Source organism: Lynx canadensis, chromosome C1 (genome assembly GCF_007474595.2).
Source record: "Lynx canadensis isolate LIC74 chromosome C1, mLynCan4.pri.v2, whole genome shotgun sequence".
NCBI lineage: Eukaryota > Metazoa > Chordata > Mammalia > Carnivora > Felidae > Lynx > Lynx canadensis.
Window position 1 is genome coordinate 202,907,703 of NC_044310.1, and position 12,476 is coordinate 202,920,178.

Here is a 12,476-nt window from a genome sequence, read left to right on the forward strand (position 1 = left end):
TACTACCCCAGGCTTAGCCCGCCCCCGGCCTCTCTGCTTCTGGCCCCCACATCATCCATACGCCCAGCGGTTGCTAGGCTACCGCGGGCCGTTACGCCGGCGCGGAATGATGACGTACTCACTTCTTCCGGTCTCCCGCGTCTCTCTCCAGCCCGAGCCAGGTCAGTGGGGATCCGGGGCTGACTCTCCCCGGGCTCTGCGCGCCGAGGCCGGGGGTGGGCCCTTCTGGAGGTGGGCTGGGGCCTCGCACCCCCCGGAACTACCCTCTGCCCTGCCGTGGCGGCCCGATGGCCGTGGGAGCGGGGGCCTCTCCAAGGTGGGCTGGGGTTGGAAGAAGCGGCCTGGTAGTCGCTGTGTGGCCAGAGGCTTTAAGGCACCTGACTCCAACCTTCTTGGAGTTGGCGTCGCCAGGGCCCGTTTTCTCTACGTTCCGGGACCTGGGCCCCAGCTCTCCTGGTACTTCAGGGGTCGTCTGGATTGTCCCTGACCCACGACTCTGCCGTTTTTTTCCTTCCAGCATGATCCGCTGGGCCCCCAGAGCATCCCCTGGAAGAGCCCACTCAACCTGGACGAAGCCTTCGGCAGCCTCAGACCGCCCTTGAGGAGGATGACTGAGACACTATGGGCCACGCGCTGTGTGTCTGCTCTCGGGGAACTGTCGTCATTGACAATAAGCGCTACCTCTTCATCCAGAAACTAGGGGAGGGGTGAGTGTTTGGAAATCACTTAGCTAGTAGTCCCCAGCGTTATGGCGATTGAAGGACAGCAGTCTGCACAAGATAGGGGCATAGAAGTATCCTCTTAACATATCCTTTAGCTCACCTGTCACAGCCTAGCGACACGGTAGTCAAAACAGTGGATTCTGGAGCCAGGCCTCCTGGATCCGCCTTGTGTGACCTTGAAAACCCATGGTTTCTTCATCTCCTTAATGTAGATAATTTTTTTTTTTTGTCACTGATGGAGTTGTAAGAATTAAATGAGATAATGCATATAAAACATCTCACCCAGTGACTGGTTCACAGCACTTGATAAATGTTGAGTGTTACTCATTTAATATTTATGGAGCATTTGTCATGTGCAGAGCACTGCCTTATGATCAAAGCACCTCAGAGATTACTGTGTTCCTGCTCTTGAGCCCAAAGTGTAAAATCGTCACACTCCTCTTGAAGCCACATCTTGGGAGGGTTTTTGCCAACTGGGAAAGATACCCCCCCCCACCTCTTCCCTCCAGGGAATCCCTAGCAGTATGGGAGATGACCGTGGTCCTTCACTGACCCCTTTGGCCCACAGTGGGTTCAGCTATGTGGACCTAGTGGAGGGGTTACATGATGGACACTTCTACGCCCTGAAGCGGATCCTGTGTCACGAGCAGCAGGATCGGGAGGAGGCCCAACGAGAAGCAGACATGCATCGCCTCTTCCATCACCCCAACATCCTTCGCCTTGTGGGTTATTGTCTGAGAGAGCGGGGCACCAAACATGAAGCCTGGCTGCTGCTACCCTTCTTCAAGGTCAGAAAGTCTCCTGGCAATGGAGGGGCTTGCAACAAAGCCATCTACCAAGGGCTGTGTGAGTAGTCAAGCATGTTAGGAAGCAGACATCATGTCCTGGGTTTGACCACTTCAGATTTGGGGTTTAGAGGAACCCAGGTGGGAATGTGAGGTGTATAGTGCGTGCAGTGAAAGAGTTGATAGGCTGTGACACAGGGAAGGGATCAGGGTCCGGGATCAGAGGCTCAGAAAACATCTCCAACTGTGGGAAAACTTGTGTTGCAGAGGGGTACGCTGTGGAATGAGATAGAAAGGCTGAAGGACAAAGGCAACTTCTTGACTGAAGATCAAATCCTTCAGCTGCTGCTCGGTATCTGCAGAGGCCTTGAGGCCATTCATGCCAGAGGTTATGCCCACAGGTCAGTGGGAGGGCCGTGCGTATTTACGGGGCAGAAAGGAAGAGCCTCACCAAGAGGATCAAGAGGTCTCTGCTCTCCTCCCAAGGAACAATCCCCATGATTCTTTTGCCCTCAGGGATTTCAGCCTCCCTGTCCAGGGATGCTCATGGGCCATTTCTACTTCCCTACAGGGACCTGAAGCCTACCAATATCTTGCTTGGAGATGAGGGGCAACCGGTTTTAATGGACTTGGGCTCCATGAATCAAGCTTGCATCCATGTGGAGGGCTCCCGCCAGGCTCTGGCCCTGCAGGTAACAGAGCGTCCGGCTCCTTTGCCCTCCTGTTCCCCATCCGCAACTTCTTCCGGTGTGTGCCCCAATTTGGTCACATGACTATGACCTGTGCCCCACTTTTGAGTTGTGGGGCCACTGTTCCAGGACTGGGCAGCCCAGAGATGCACCATCTCCTACCGGGCCCCGGAGCTCTTCTCTGTGCAGAGCCACTGTGTCATCGATGAGCGGACCGATGTCTGGGTGAGGAACATGTGGGCGGGAGTATGGCGGGGAGAGGAATGCTACTCTGTACCTGCTGTGAAGTAGAGAGGCAGGTCTTTGTTTTCGAGTGCATGGGGCCCTAGGAACTGCATGTGTCCCCATCCCCCTCGACTTCCTTCCTGGGAGCTGTCACTGACACCGTACTCAGTTGCTCAGGAAGTGGTATAATCCCGCTCTTTGAACAGAGTGAGTACAGCTAAATGTCAGGCCTGAAGGCAGTGGCTAAACAAGGGGTACAGAAGCCTCCAGCTACTTGGTGATTTCTCTGGACCCTGGTCTGGTGTCATGTGGCTGAGGTCAGCATAATCTTTTTAGCTTATGCAGTCACATTTCACTACAGAATTAAGAGGAGAGGTATCCCCCCCATTGGTCCCCTGTCAAAGAATAACCAAGTTGTGCTCAGTCCCTAGGCTGTGTGCTATATGCTATGATGTTTGGGGAGGGCCCATATGACATGGTGTTCCAGAAGGGTGACAGTGTGGCCCTTGCCGTGCAGAACCAACTAAGCATCCCGCACAGTCCCAGGTAAGCAATAAAAGGGCCACCAAACATTTCAGACTGCTCCCAGACATTAGTGGAGTTGGAACCTTCGCACAGGGAACGAGGACTGTCTGGTCACCCTGTCCGCCTCCTTCCACAGGCATTCTTCAGCACTGCGGCAGCTCTTGGCCTCCATGATGACTGTAGACCCCCAGCAGCGTCCTCCCATTCATCTCCTTCTCAGTCAGCTGGAGGCACTGCAACCCCCGGCTTTGGGCCAGCACACCACCCAAATCTGAACAAACCAGTGGCCATGTTGAGGTGGCCCCCGGGCCTTGGAAGGAGGATCCCATCCCCTTATTAGAATCTCCACGTGTTCTCTCCAGGACTACTGTCTTGCAGTTGGGGGCAGGTGGGTGGGGACAGTCAACTCAGTCTTCTGTCTCTGCTTCCGCTCGCTTATCTCAAAGAGCAACAACTGAACAGGGGGACAGACTGAGTTGCGGCGGACAGGGTTGGGGAATGGGGAAAGGGAAACTGATAGAATCGAGACAGGTTCTGAGCAGGACTGCTGAGCTTACATCATGGTCTGCCTCCACATCTGGGAGCAAGAGAATGTATAAAAAGAAGAATAAAGTGAAAGCAGCTTGGTGTGGATCTTAGTCTCATTGTTCCTGGAGTGAGAAGAGGTGCCAGGGGCCCAAGGTCTGGCTGCCGTTTCCAAGGGAACAGACTGGGGAGAGACACTGGTGTAGCAAAGGGTGGTGGGATTTCGTCATTCCACGTGAGGAGGCAGGTATCCTTACCTTACATCTGGCTAGCCAGGAGCGGGCAGTTCTCCTAGCTTGCCTTGGTCAAACACTTAAAGCTGTTCTGGATTGAGCTGGCCTCTGTGCTAAGAACTGGGACCAGGGCTCCCTAGAAGCACACTCAATTCTTTCCTTCATTCCCAGGAGTGGGTAGCTGAGTCAAAGCAGCCCAGCCGGTTTGCCAGGCAAGGGCTCCTGGGTGGAGACACCTGAGGAAGCTTTGGGACAACAACATAACAGGTCTCCCAGCCTCAGCCTGGGGGCAAGGGGAGTGGAGGTGGCAGCCTTGTGGCCCACAGTTTCTCCCAGATGGTTCTAGCTCACACATGGTTAATGATTAATGAGGCCACTTGGTGTGGCAGTATCCAGCTGCCACTTCCTGTCTACTCTGCTGAGTAAACAGGGGCCCTGCCTTTGCTAGGCTGAACTGTTCCCTAGGGAAGGGCACTGCGTCCCTGAATCACCAGGGAGGGGAAGGCAAGGGCAGGGCTGGCATCTCCTGCTCCTGAGATTGAAGCTTCTTTTCTCCCTCCCCCCCCATGCTCACCCCCATGTGCTGACGTCGATGTGGGTCCTGGGGTGCCTATTAGCAATGCTGGAATTTTCTCCAGGGCCCTGGCAGGAGGCTCCCCCCAGCTAGCATAGAGGCTGAGGCCAGAAAGAGAGCACAAACAGAGAAGAGATGACCTGACTTTTAATGGCACAGCCCTAGGCCCCAGCAATGCAGCAAGAGAGACACTCAGCTGTGCAAAGCTGCTCGGAGGTGCAGTGACACAACTCAAGGAGATCGCCCTTGTCCCCTCCCATCCCCCAAGCTTATGACTAGGCTCCGTGCCCAGGAATTGTGGGCCAGCCCAGCCCCGCTCCCAAGCCCTCATCACGCACAGAGGTGCCCGGGCCAAGCTTCCAGAGTCAGTGAATGCAGAAGCAGCAGGAAGAATAGGGTAGCAGTCTAACTCAAATACAGAAACTGCTGGACTTAAACTTCTACTTGGAAAGGAAGTGAGAACTCGTATCTTTTCAACAGCTTGTGGCTGGACAGACAGGTCCGGGATTCAGTCCTCCTTTCCTCTCTACTCTCCTGGGCGCCCCTGGGATCTTACATCAAGGTCCCTGAGGTCACGTTTCCTGGGCCTGGCAAGGACCCCTTGGCAGATCTCACCTTCAGCCATGGAAGGGAAAGGGGTCATGGGCAGCAAAGAATGAGGGCGGCAGCAGAAGCAGTGAAGCAGTGGCAGCGGCAGCAGCACAGAGAGGAAGGCAGCAGAAGCTCAAGCACTCACAGAGGGGACAAGAAACCGTGCAAGGAGACTGTTTATTTCGAAAGGATTTTGCAATAAACATAGTGAATGGGCTCCAGGCAGCTGTTCTATTCTTCTCCCTCATCCTCGTCCTCATAGGAGTCGATGCCCACCTCCTCGTAATCCTTCTCCAGGGCAGCCATATCCTCCCGGGCCTCAGAGAACTCCCCCTCCTCCATGCCCTCGCCCACGTACCAGTGCACAAACGCCCTCTTGGCATACATCAGGTCGAACTTGTGGTCCAGGCGGGCCCAGGCCTCGGCGATGGCGGTCGTGTTGCTCAGCATGCACACGGCGCGCTGCACCTTGGCCAGGTCACCCCCGGGCACCACGGTGGGTGGCTGGTAGTTGATACCAACCTTGAAGCCCGTGGGGCACCAGTCCACGAACTGAATGCTGCGCTTGGTCTTGATGGCGGCGATGGCGGCGTTGACGTCCTTGGGCACCACGTCTCCGCGGTACAGCAGGCAGCAGGCCATGTACTTGCCGTGACGGGGATCGCACTTCACCATCTGGTTGGCAGGCTCAAAGCAGGCATTGGTGATCTCTGCCACGGACAGCTGCTCGTGGTAGGCCTTCTCTGCAGAGATGACCGGCGCATAGGTGGCCAGGGGGAAGTGGATGCGAGGGTAGGGCACCAGGTTGGTCTGGAACTCCGTCAGGTCCACGTTGAGGGCCCCGTCGAAGCGCAGGGAAGCCGTGATGGACGAGACGATCTGGCTGATGAGCCGGTTGAGGTTGGTGTAGGTGGGGCGCTCGATGTCCAGGTTGCGGCGGCAGATGTCATAGATGGCCTCGTTGTCCACCATGAAGGCACAGTCCGAGTGCTCCAGGGTGGTGTGGGTGGTCAGGATGGAGTTGTAGGGCTCCACCACGGCCGTGGACACCTGGGGGGCGGGGTAGATGGAGAACTCCAGCTTGGATTTCTTGCCGTAGTCAACCGAGAGCCGCTCCATCAGGAGTGAGGTGAAGCCCGAGCCGGTGCCCCCTCCGAAGCTGTGGAACACCAGGAAGCCCTGAAGTCCTGTGCACTGGTCAGACTGAAAGGCAGGAAAGAGAAACAGCAATGTAGGTGGGCGAGGGGCCTGAGAAACTACCTTCTGGCTCCACAAAAGCCTAAAATCTCTCAGGAGTCAGGGCAGAGACCCAGAGTCTGGAACATGCTCTGAAACACATACAATTAGAGACGACCCCCTGAAATGGATCCTGAAAAAAGACATTCCTGACCATTAGCATCGTCTGGAAGCTCCCTCCTTTCCATCCCAAATTCTCACCAGCTTGCGGATTCGGTCCAGTACGGGGTCAATGATCTCCTTGCCAATGGTATAGTGACCACGGGCATAGTTGTTGGCGGCATCCTCCTTCCCAGTGATGAGCTGCTCTGGGTGGAAGAGCTGCCGGTATGGGCCATTTCGGATCTCATCTGGAAGGGCACAAACACATCGTTAGGGCACAAACCACAAGGCTGTGCTCAGCAGGGACCACCCTCCCCCAGTGTGGTAGCTGCGGTCAGATGTATGGAAAAGCTCATCCTTCTGTAAGCCTGTGATACCAGCCTGTGAGAGAAACCCACACCCACCACCCAGCCTGGCCTGCAATCGGCCCGCCTTCTTCAGCTTGAGAGATGGCACAAAGAGTTTGCAGGGCCAGGAAAGCCAGGCCTAGACACCATCTCGCCAGAGAAAAGCTTAGAGTCCCTCTCTGCTCCCCTCAATTCCACTCCATCTTCCTCTCACCAATCACAGTGGGCTCCAGATCCACAAACACTGCCCGTGGCACATGCTTTCCAGCACCGGTTTCACAGAAGAAGGTGGTAAAGGAGTCGTCCCCTCCACCGATGGTCTTATCACTGGGCATCTGCCCATCAGGCTGAATCCCATGTTCCAGGCAGTAGAGCTCCCAACAGGCATTGCCCATCTGGACACCTGCTTGCCCCACATGAACTGAGATGCATTCACGCTGAGGTATAAAGAGAGGGAACACAGCATAAGCCCCACATCTACAGCCCTCACTTCACGAGCCTCTCTCCCACCCTATCACCTACCAGCCAGGATGCTTCGGTTGGCCAAAGTGGACGCCTGGGGCTGGGCAGAGGTGGGAAGAGGCTGGCAGCCTGCCCAGGCTGCCCCACATAGGACTTAACAACTGGAGGCACCCAGTAGGGCAAACCAATCCCTTCAGTCTACTTCCCTGTGAGGACCTTGTCAAGTAAGAGCTGTGGCTCCACATGACCCTGCCACACTCAGAAGACACTCAGGGAGGACAGAGAGGGTAAGTGCACACGAAAAGCAGGCAGATACTGCAATGACTCTGAGACAAGGACAAGCGACTTTTCAGCCATTTTCAGAGATATACTCCCAAAGCCACCTTTCTCAAGAGCCTGAGAAAGGACAGGTTTTCCAGGGCCATGAGTTTATAGCTAGAAGCCCCCCAACTTGACTAATTCTTTGAGGATGAGCAGCTGGAATTTCATATAACCCTCTCCCCCTTTCTTTCCTGTGGGCTGCAGAGGTGTCTCAGCCCTCGAGTCTGGCATCAACTGACCACACTGACCATCAGGGTGTCCTCTCCAACACCTTTAAATCCCATCTGGCTCTGGAGATCAATCCCAGCTGGCTCCTCTCCCCACCTCCACCCCCACACTCTGGGTGTCTTCACCACCTTCACCCACCGCGCAGCCCTCACGGAAATAGCAGAGGGTGCAGATGGCAGGCGCGGGCAAAAAGGGTTGTGGGCACTGGGGCACCGGCTGCCTTAGGCTCATCCCTGCCAGTCTGAAATTAACCCCTAAAGAGCCAAAGTGGTGCGGCGCAGGGCCCGCGCAGCCTCCCTTCCCAACACCGAAATGGCGGGGTGACGGTTTCCAAACACCCAGAAAAGGAAGCGGAACCTGCGGTGAGGCCCCAGAGGTAACCCGCCTTGCCCTGCGCAGGGTGAGCGCCATCCTGCACCCCCGGTCTCGCAATCGCCCCCCCCCCTTCTAGATTCTTTCCAGTTACATCCCAGCCGAAAGCGAAGATTGGATTTCGGCCCCCGTTCCCGGGCTATAAATACCACCCCCCTACACACACCTCTTTCCCCTCCCCCCAACCTGGCCTGGGCCCGCGCTCTCGCTCAGCGCCAGCTGTCTCTGCCCGTCCGTTCACTGGGCTCGGGCAGGAGAGGGGCCGACTCGCCTCATGAGGCTGAACCCCATTCCTGCCACCCCTCCTGGCTCAGAAGCGGGGTGCTGAGTCACGGGGGGGGGGGAGGGCTGTGGGTAGGAGGGATGCACACACAGTCGGAGGAAAAGGGGATGCTGAACCAAGTAATCTGACCCCCTACCACCTTCTTGTGCTAAGCACGTGTTCGCTCAGTTCCGGGGAGCGGGGGTCGCGGTGGGGGGAGGCCAGGGGCGGAGGGCAGCCCAGGGGGTCTCTCTCATCCGCGGAAAGGACGGGGAGCGGGACTGCGACTCCCCCCCGGAAGGGTTAGGGCACAAATGCTTGGTGGAGCAGGAGGCGATTTCCAGAAGGGCTCCTCTCAGCCTCTCGGCTAGCGAAGAATCCCACTCCACTCCACCCCTCTTCCCCAGCCTCCAAAAGTGGACAGCACGACTCGGTCAAAGTCACCAAGACAGTGGGGGTGGGGAAATGCACAAACCCTCGCACCTCCTCGAGCCCCGGAACGCCGGATGGAGGGTCCGGAGCATCCCAGGAGGGAGGGCCCCCAAGGAGGAGAAGGGCAATAAGGGGACTGGCGCGATCCCGGCGGGGCCGCACTCACCATGGTGAGTCCGGGCGGTGGGTCTCACGTAGAGTCCGGGTGACGGGTCTCGGTGAGAACTGCGCTAGCTGCAGTGCCGCACCGCTCTTATAGGCGGGGGGCGGGGCCCGCGCACTGCGCTCACCCACTAGGGCTGTGCGGCCCGGAGGCCACGCCCCCGAAGGGTAGGCGGCCTCGAGGGGTGGGGCCAGGGAGGGTCCCCTCCCCCTTCCCCGTCTTGGTCTCACCTGTCTCGCATGGGTTAGGAGTGGCGACCCGGGCTTTAACCCTTCGCTCCAGGTCTTGAGCCGACACTCTGGGCTCCGGATCTCCGCTGCAGGGACGCAGGGCATGGTGCCAGGGCGCATCTCGCCAGCACCTGAGTCATGCGGGCGCCCATCGCCCAGGTGTCCTGACTTAGGCCGGGTGCTGTACAGGCTGTCCTTGCGAGGTGGCTGCAGCCAGACTTCGCCCGTGCCCTCCCCGCCCCGCCTCCCCGGAGGCTCCGGCCAGTCCCGGGGGAACCCTTTGCAGCTGCACACGGCCTGCTGGTCCTCGGCCTGGACGGCTGGCCTTCGCCAACGCCCGTGGGCGGCCGAGGACCAAGAGCTGCACAGCCTGAGCCCCAGGGTGCGGATCCCTTAGAGTACCCCACGGAGCCAACCTCCGCAGCCTGCCTGCGAGGGCCGACCCCAGGAAACTGCCGCGGCTCGCCGGCTGGCCGCCGGTCTGTGGCCCCGTCATCAGCGCCGTCACTATTAGTGAGCCCTCGCCACCGCCACCTGCCCGCTTCCCTGCGGCCAGAACCGCCGGAGCTCTGGACTGAAGCCTTCAGGACGTGGATTCCTGTCCTGACTGCCCTGTGTGACCTTGGGCAGGTGACCTCACCTCACCGAGTCCTTGGCGTATTCATCGGCGAAAAGGAGACGCTGATTCCGCACTGACGGCGTTATTGCGAGGAATCAAAATGTTTGTTGACTCTGAAGAGGAAAAAAGAAAATGGAGATTTTGATATCGCGCCTGATTATGACTTTCCCATCTTCTCCTGTTCCTAGGCCATGGCCAGGATCTGTGACCTGCGTCTTAACGCCTTTAACGCTCAGGCAGAGGCCTCCACGGAAGCTATTCCTTCTTCCCCCATTCCATCTCCATTTCTTGCCGGAATGGGCTTTGCGATCTACTTCTGCTTTCCCTTACGTGCCATGCATTCTCTAGCTGTCTCCCTTCACTGGGGAAATCATCAGGAAATGTCCCCTGTGCCCATTGGAATGTCCAGAAGGAACCTGCCTCTCAGGCTAGTCATTTGGAAGAGATTGACCTGCCTCACCTACCACAGTGTTTCCTTAGGGCCAGAGCTGTCTGACGGGACAGCACAGCAGGATGAAAAACTAGCAATGGCAACTTCCTACCTACAAAATAGCTAACTGGCACCTTACTTAGGAAAAGCATGGAAGGGAACACAGTGAAGTATGACCAGGTCTCTTTTCCCAATAGACTTGCCACCAAGACTCATTCATAAAAGTGAAAAGTGGCAAGGGCATATAGTGAGGCTGCTTTGAGAAACCGGCTCATTGTCTCTACGGAGACCCTTGGTGATTACAGAACATATGGTCTCCTTCAGACCTTCCCTGACCCTCCTTTACTCTTTTGCACCCCCACCCCAGCAGAGTGAGTATTGTAAAAGACCTGAGCTCTCTTAGGCAACACCCTAAACTTCTTTGACCTTCACGTTCAGGTTCTTCCTTTGTGAAACAGGGATAACAACTTCAGATCGTGAGGACCGACCAGATGAATTTAGGGATGTGTACATACACAGCAAAGTGCAGTGGAAACAGCTGTCTGGATTCTTAGAGCATCTTATTCATTTACTTTAGTGCGCATAGCATATCATGCTGCAGTTATTTGTGTACATGTCTGTCTTCCAGGTTGTAAACTCATTCCAGGTAAGGATTGTATCTTCTTTATTCATCTTTGTGTCCCTGGTTCCTAGGATGTCATGGGGGTGAGCATTTGTTAAATGTGTGTCAGAGGAGTTGCTTCACTTCAGAGATGGGAGTGAAACTAGGGTAGAATTCTTAAGAAGCCAGAAGTTTCAAACTGGCAGTCTGGAGGCCAAGTTCCCTCTCAGAATTGTTTTGTCTGGTCCTCACGGTGTTAATCCGCATAGCATTTAGAATATGAGAAAAATCAGGAATTGTCTTTGTGTTGGAGCATCCCCAAGACCACCCCCATGTCAGGAGATTTACTAGAAGGACTCACAGGACTCAGGACATCAAGTTGTACTCCCAGCTAAGGTCAACGACAGTGATGTAGGAAGGCTACACAGCTGGATTAGGAGGGGAAAAGACACAAGTGGAATCTGAAGGAACCTATACCCTCTCCCTCCCAGGAAGGCTCACGCAGCATGCTTTTTCTCCAAGATGAAAACGGAGCAACATGCTCTGTCTCTCTCTGTCCCCAAAATAAATAAAAAACGTTGAAAAAAAAATTAAAAAAAAAAAAAAAAAAGGGGCGCCTGGGTGGCGCAGTCGGTTAAGCGTCCGACTTCAGCCAGGTCACGATCTCGTGGTCCGTGAGTTCGAGCCCCGTGTCAGGCTCTGGGCTGATGGCTCGGAGCCTGGAGCCTGTTTCCGATTCTGTGTCTCCCTCTCTCTCTGCCCCTCCCCCGTTCATGCTCTGTCTCTCTCTGTCCCCAAAATAAATAAAAAACGTTGAAAAAAAATTTTTAAAAAAAATAAAAAAAAGAAAACGGAGCAACATTTTCCTGCAGTGTTTCTGCCCAAGGAAGCCTGTTAGAGACTCAGCAATCAAGGTTTATGGTGAGGGCTGGTCACAGAGATGCCTCTGCTTTGCACATACCAAAATTCCAGACTCCTAGAAGGAAAGCAGTTGTTCAGTATCAGCCATGTTCTTTACACACTGTCTAGGCTCAGCGAACCATCTTGATCAGTTCATCATCGACTGGGAGCACTCTAAAGAGCCAAGTGCCCAGACACCAGCCAAAGCCAAGTTTACAAGTTACTTATTTGTTTATTACTTACTTACTTACTTACTGGGGCGGGGAGTGTGCAGAGAGAGAGAGGGAAAGCAAGAATCTCAAGCAGGCTCCTTGCTGACGCAGGGCTCGAACTCATGAACCGTGAAATCATGACCTGATGACCTGAGCCAAAATTGAGAGTAGGAGGCTTAACCCACTGAGCCACTCAGATGCCCCACAAGCAGACCTTGCTAAGGAGCAGTCTCAACCTGCTGTGTTAACTCTTTCTGCACAGTCATATAAAAATCCAGATGTCTAGCTTATCTTGAAAAGAATTGGAAGATCTGGCTGTATCAGGCCCGCATTCCTATATAGCAACTGAGATAGGCAGAATAATAGTCCCCCAAAGATGTCCACATTGTAATACCTGGAACCTGTGACTATATTACCTTATGTAGCAAAGGACTGCAAATGTGATGAAGGTAAAGATCTTGAGATTATTCTAGATTTTCTGGGTGGGCCCAATATAATCACAAAGATCTTAAAAAAAATTTTTTTTAATGTTTATTCATTTTTGAGAGACAGAGAGAGGCAGAGAATGAGTGGGGGAGGGGCAGAGAGAGAGGGAGAGATAGAATCAGAGGCAGGCTCCAGAACTGAGCTGTCAGCACAGAGCCCCGTGCAGGGCTTGAACTCACAGACTGTGACATCATGACCTGAGCT

At 55.2% G+C, this 12,476-nt stretch overlaps 2 protein-coding genes across 5 annotated transcripts; one reads left to right on the top strand and one right to left on the bottom strand.

Annotated features, from left to right (window-relative positions):
• The first annotated feature begins 16 nt into the window (after positions 1-16).
• On the top strand, positions 17-3,579 carry STK16 (serine/threonine kinase 16). Of its 4 annotated transcripts, none has more exons than XM_030324939.1 (8): positions 17-161; positions 518-707; positions 1,291-1,510; positions 1,775-1,908; positions 2,079-2,199; positions 2,326-2,421; positions 2,846-2,967; positions 3,083-3,579. In XM_030324939.1, exons 2-8 carry the CDS (start codon positions 622-624, stop codon positions 3,219-3,221), a joined length of 918 nt encoding a protein of 305 aa, XP_030180799.1. In that variant the 5' UTR covers positions 17-161; positions 518-621; the 3' UTR covers positions 3,222-3,579. The 4 variants fall into 4 exon arrangements, with proteins under 4 accessions (XP_030180799.1, XP_030180802.1, XP_030180800.1 ...); XM_030324940.1 differs by lacking the exon at positions 17-161 and adding an exon at positions 192-231; XM_030324941.1 differs by lacking the exon at positions 17-161 and adding an exon at positions 297-316.
• A 1,448-nt stretch (positions 3,580-5,027) lies between these two features.
• TUBA4A (tubulin alpha 4a) lies at positions 5,028-8,874 on the bottom strand. Its single transcript, XM_030324936.1, has 4 exons — positions 8,798-8,874; positions 6,769-6,991; positions 6,307-6,455; positions 5,028-6,072 (listed from the first exon to the last, which is right to left on the bottom strand). The coding sequence occupies exons 1-4, from the start codon at positions 8,798-8,800 to the stop codon at positions 5,101-5,103; spliced, it is 1,347 nt and encodes a 448-aa protein (XP_030180796.1). The 5' UTR covers positions 8,801-8,874; the 3' UTR covers positions 5,028-5,100.
• Positions 8,875-12,476: the final 3,602 nt, after the last annotated feature.

What these genes read in the sequence shown, in the direction of transcription:
- STK16 (XM_030324939.1), top strand. Translation starts at nt 622, where the DNA reads ATGGGCCACGCGCTGTGTGTCTGCTCTCGGGGAACTGTCGTCATTGAC. An exon ending in TGCTGCTACCCTTCTTCAAG is followed by an intron (nt 1,511 to 1,774) that starts GTCAGAAAGTCT and finishes CTTGTGTTGCAG; the next exon opens with AGGGGTACGCTGTGGAATGA. An exon ending in GCCAGGCTCTGGCCCTGCAG is followed by an intron (nt 2,200 to 2,325) that starts GTAACAGAGCGT and finishes CCACTGTTCCAG; the next exon opens with GACTGGGCAGCCCAGAGATG.
- TUBA4A (XM_030324936.1), bottom strand. An exon ending in TCTGGAGCCCACTGTGATTG is followed by an intron (nt 6,456 to 6,768) that starts GTGAGAGGAAGA and finishes GTGCCCTTCCAG; the next exon opens with ATGAGATCCGAAATGGCCCA. An exon ending in TGGACCGAATCCGCAAGCTG is followed by an intron (nt 6,073 to 6,306) that starts GTGAGAATTTGG and finishes CCTGCCTTTCAG; the next exon opens with TCTGACCAGTGCACAGGACT.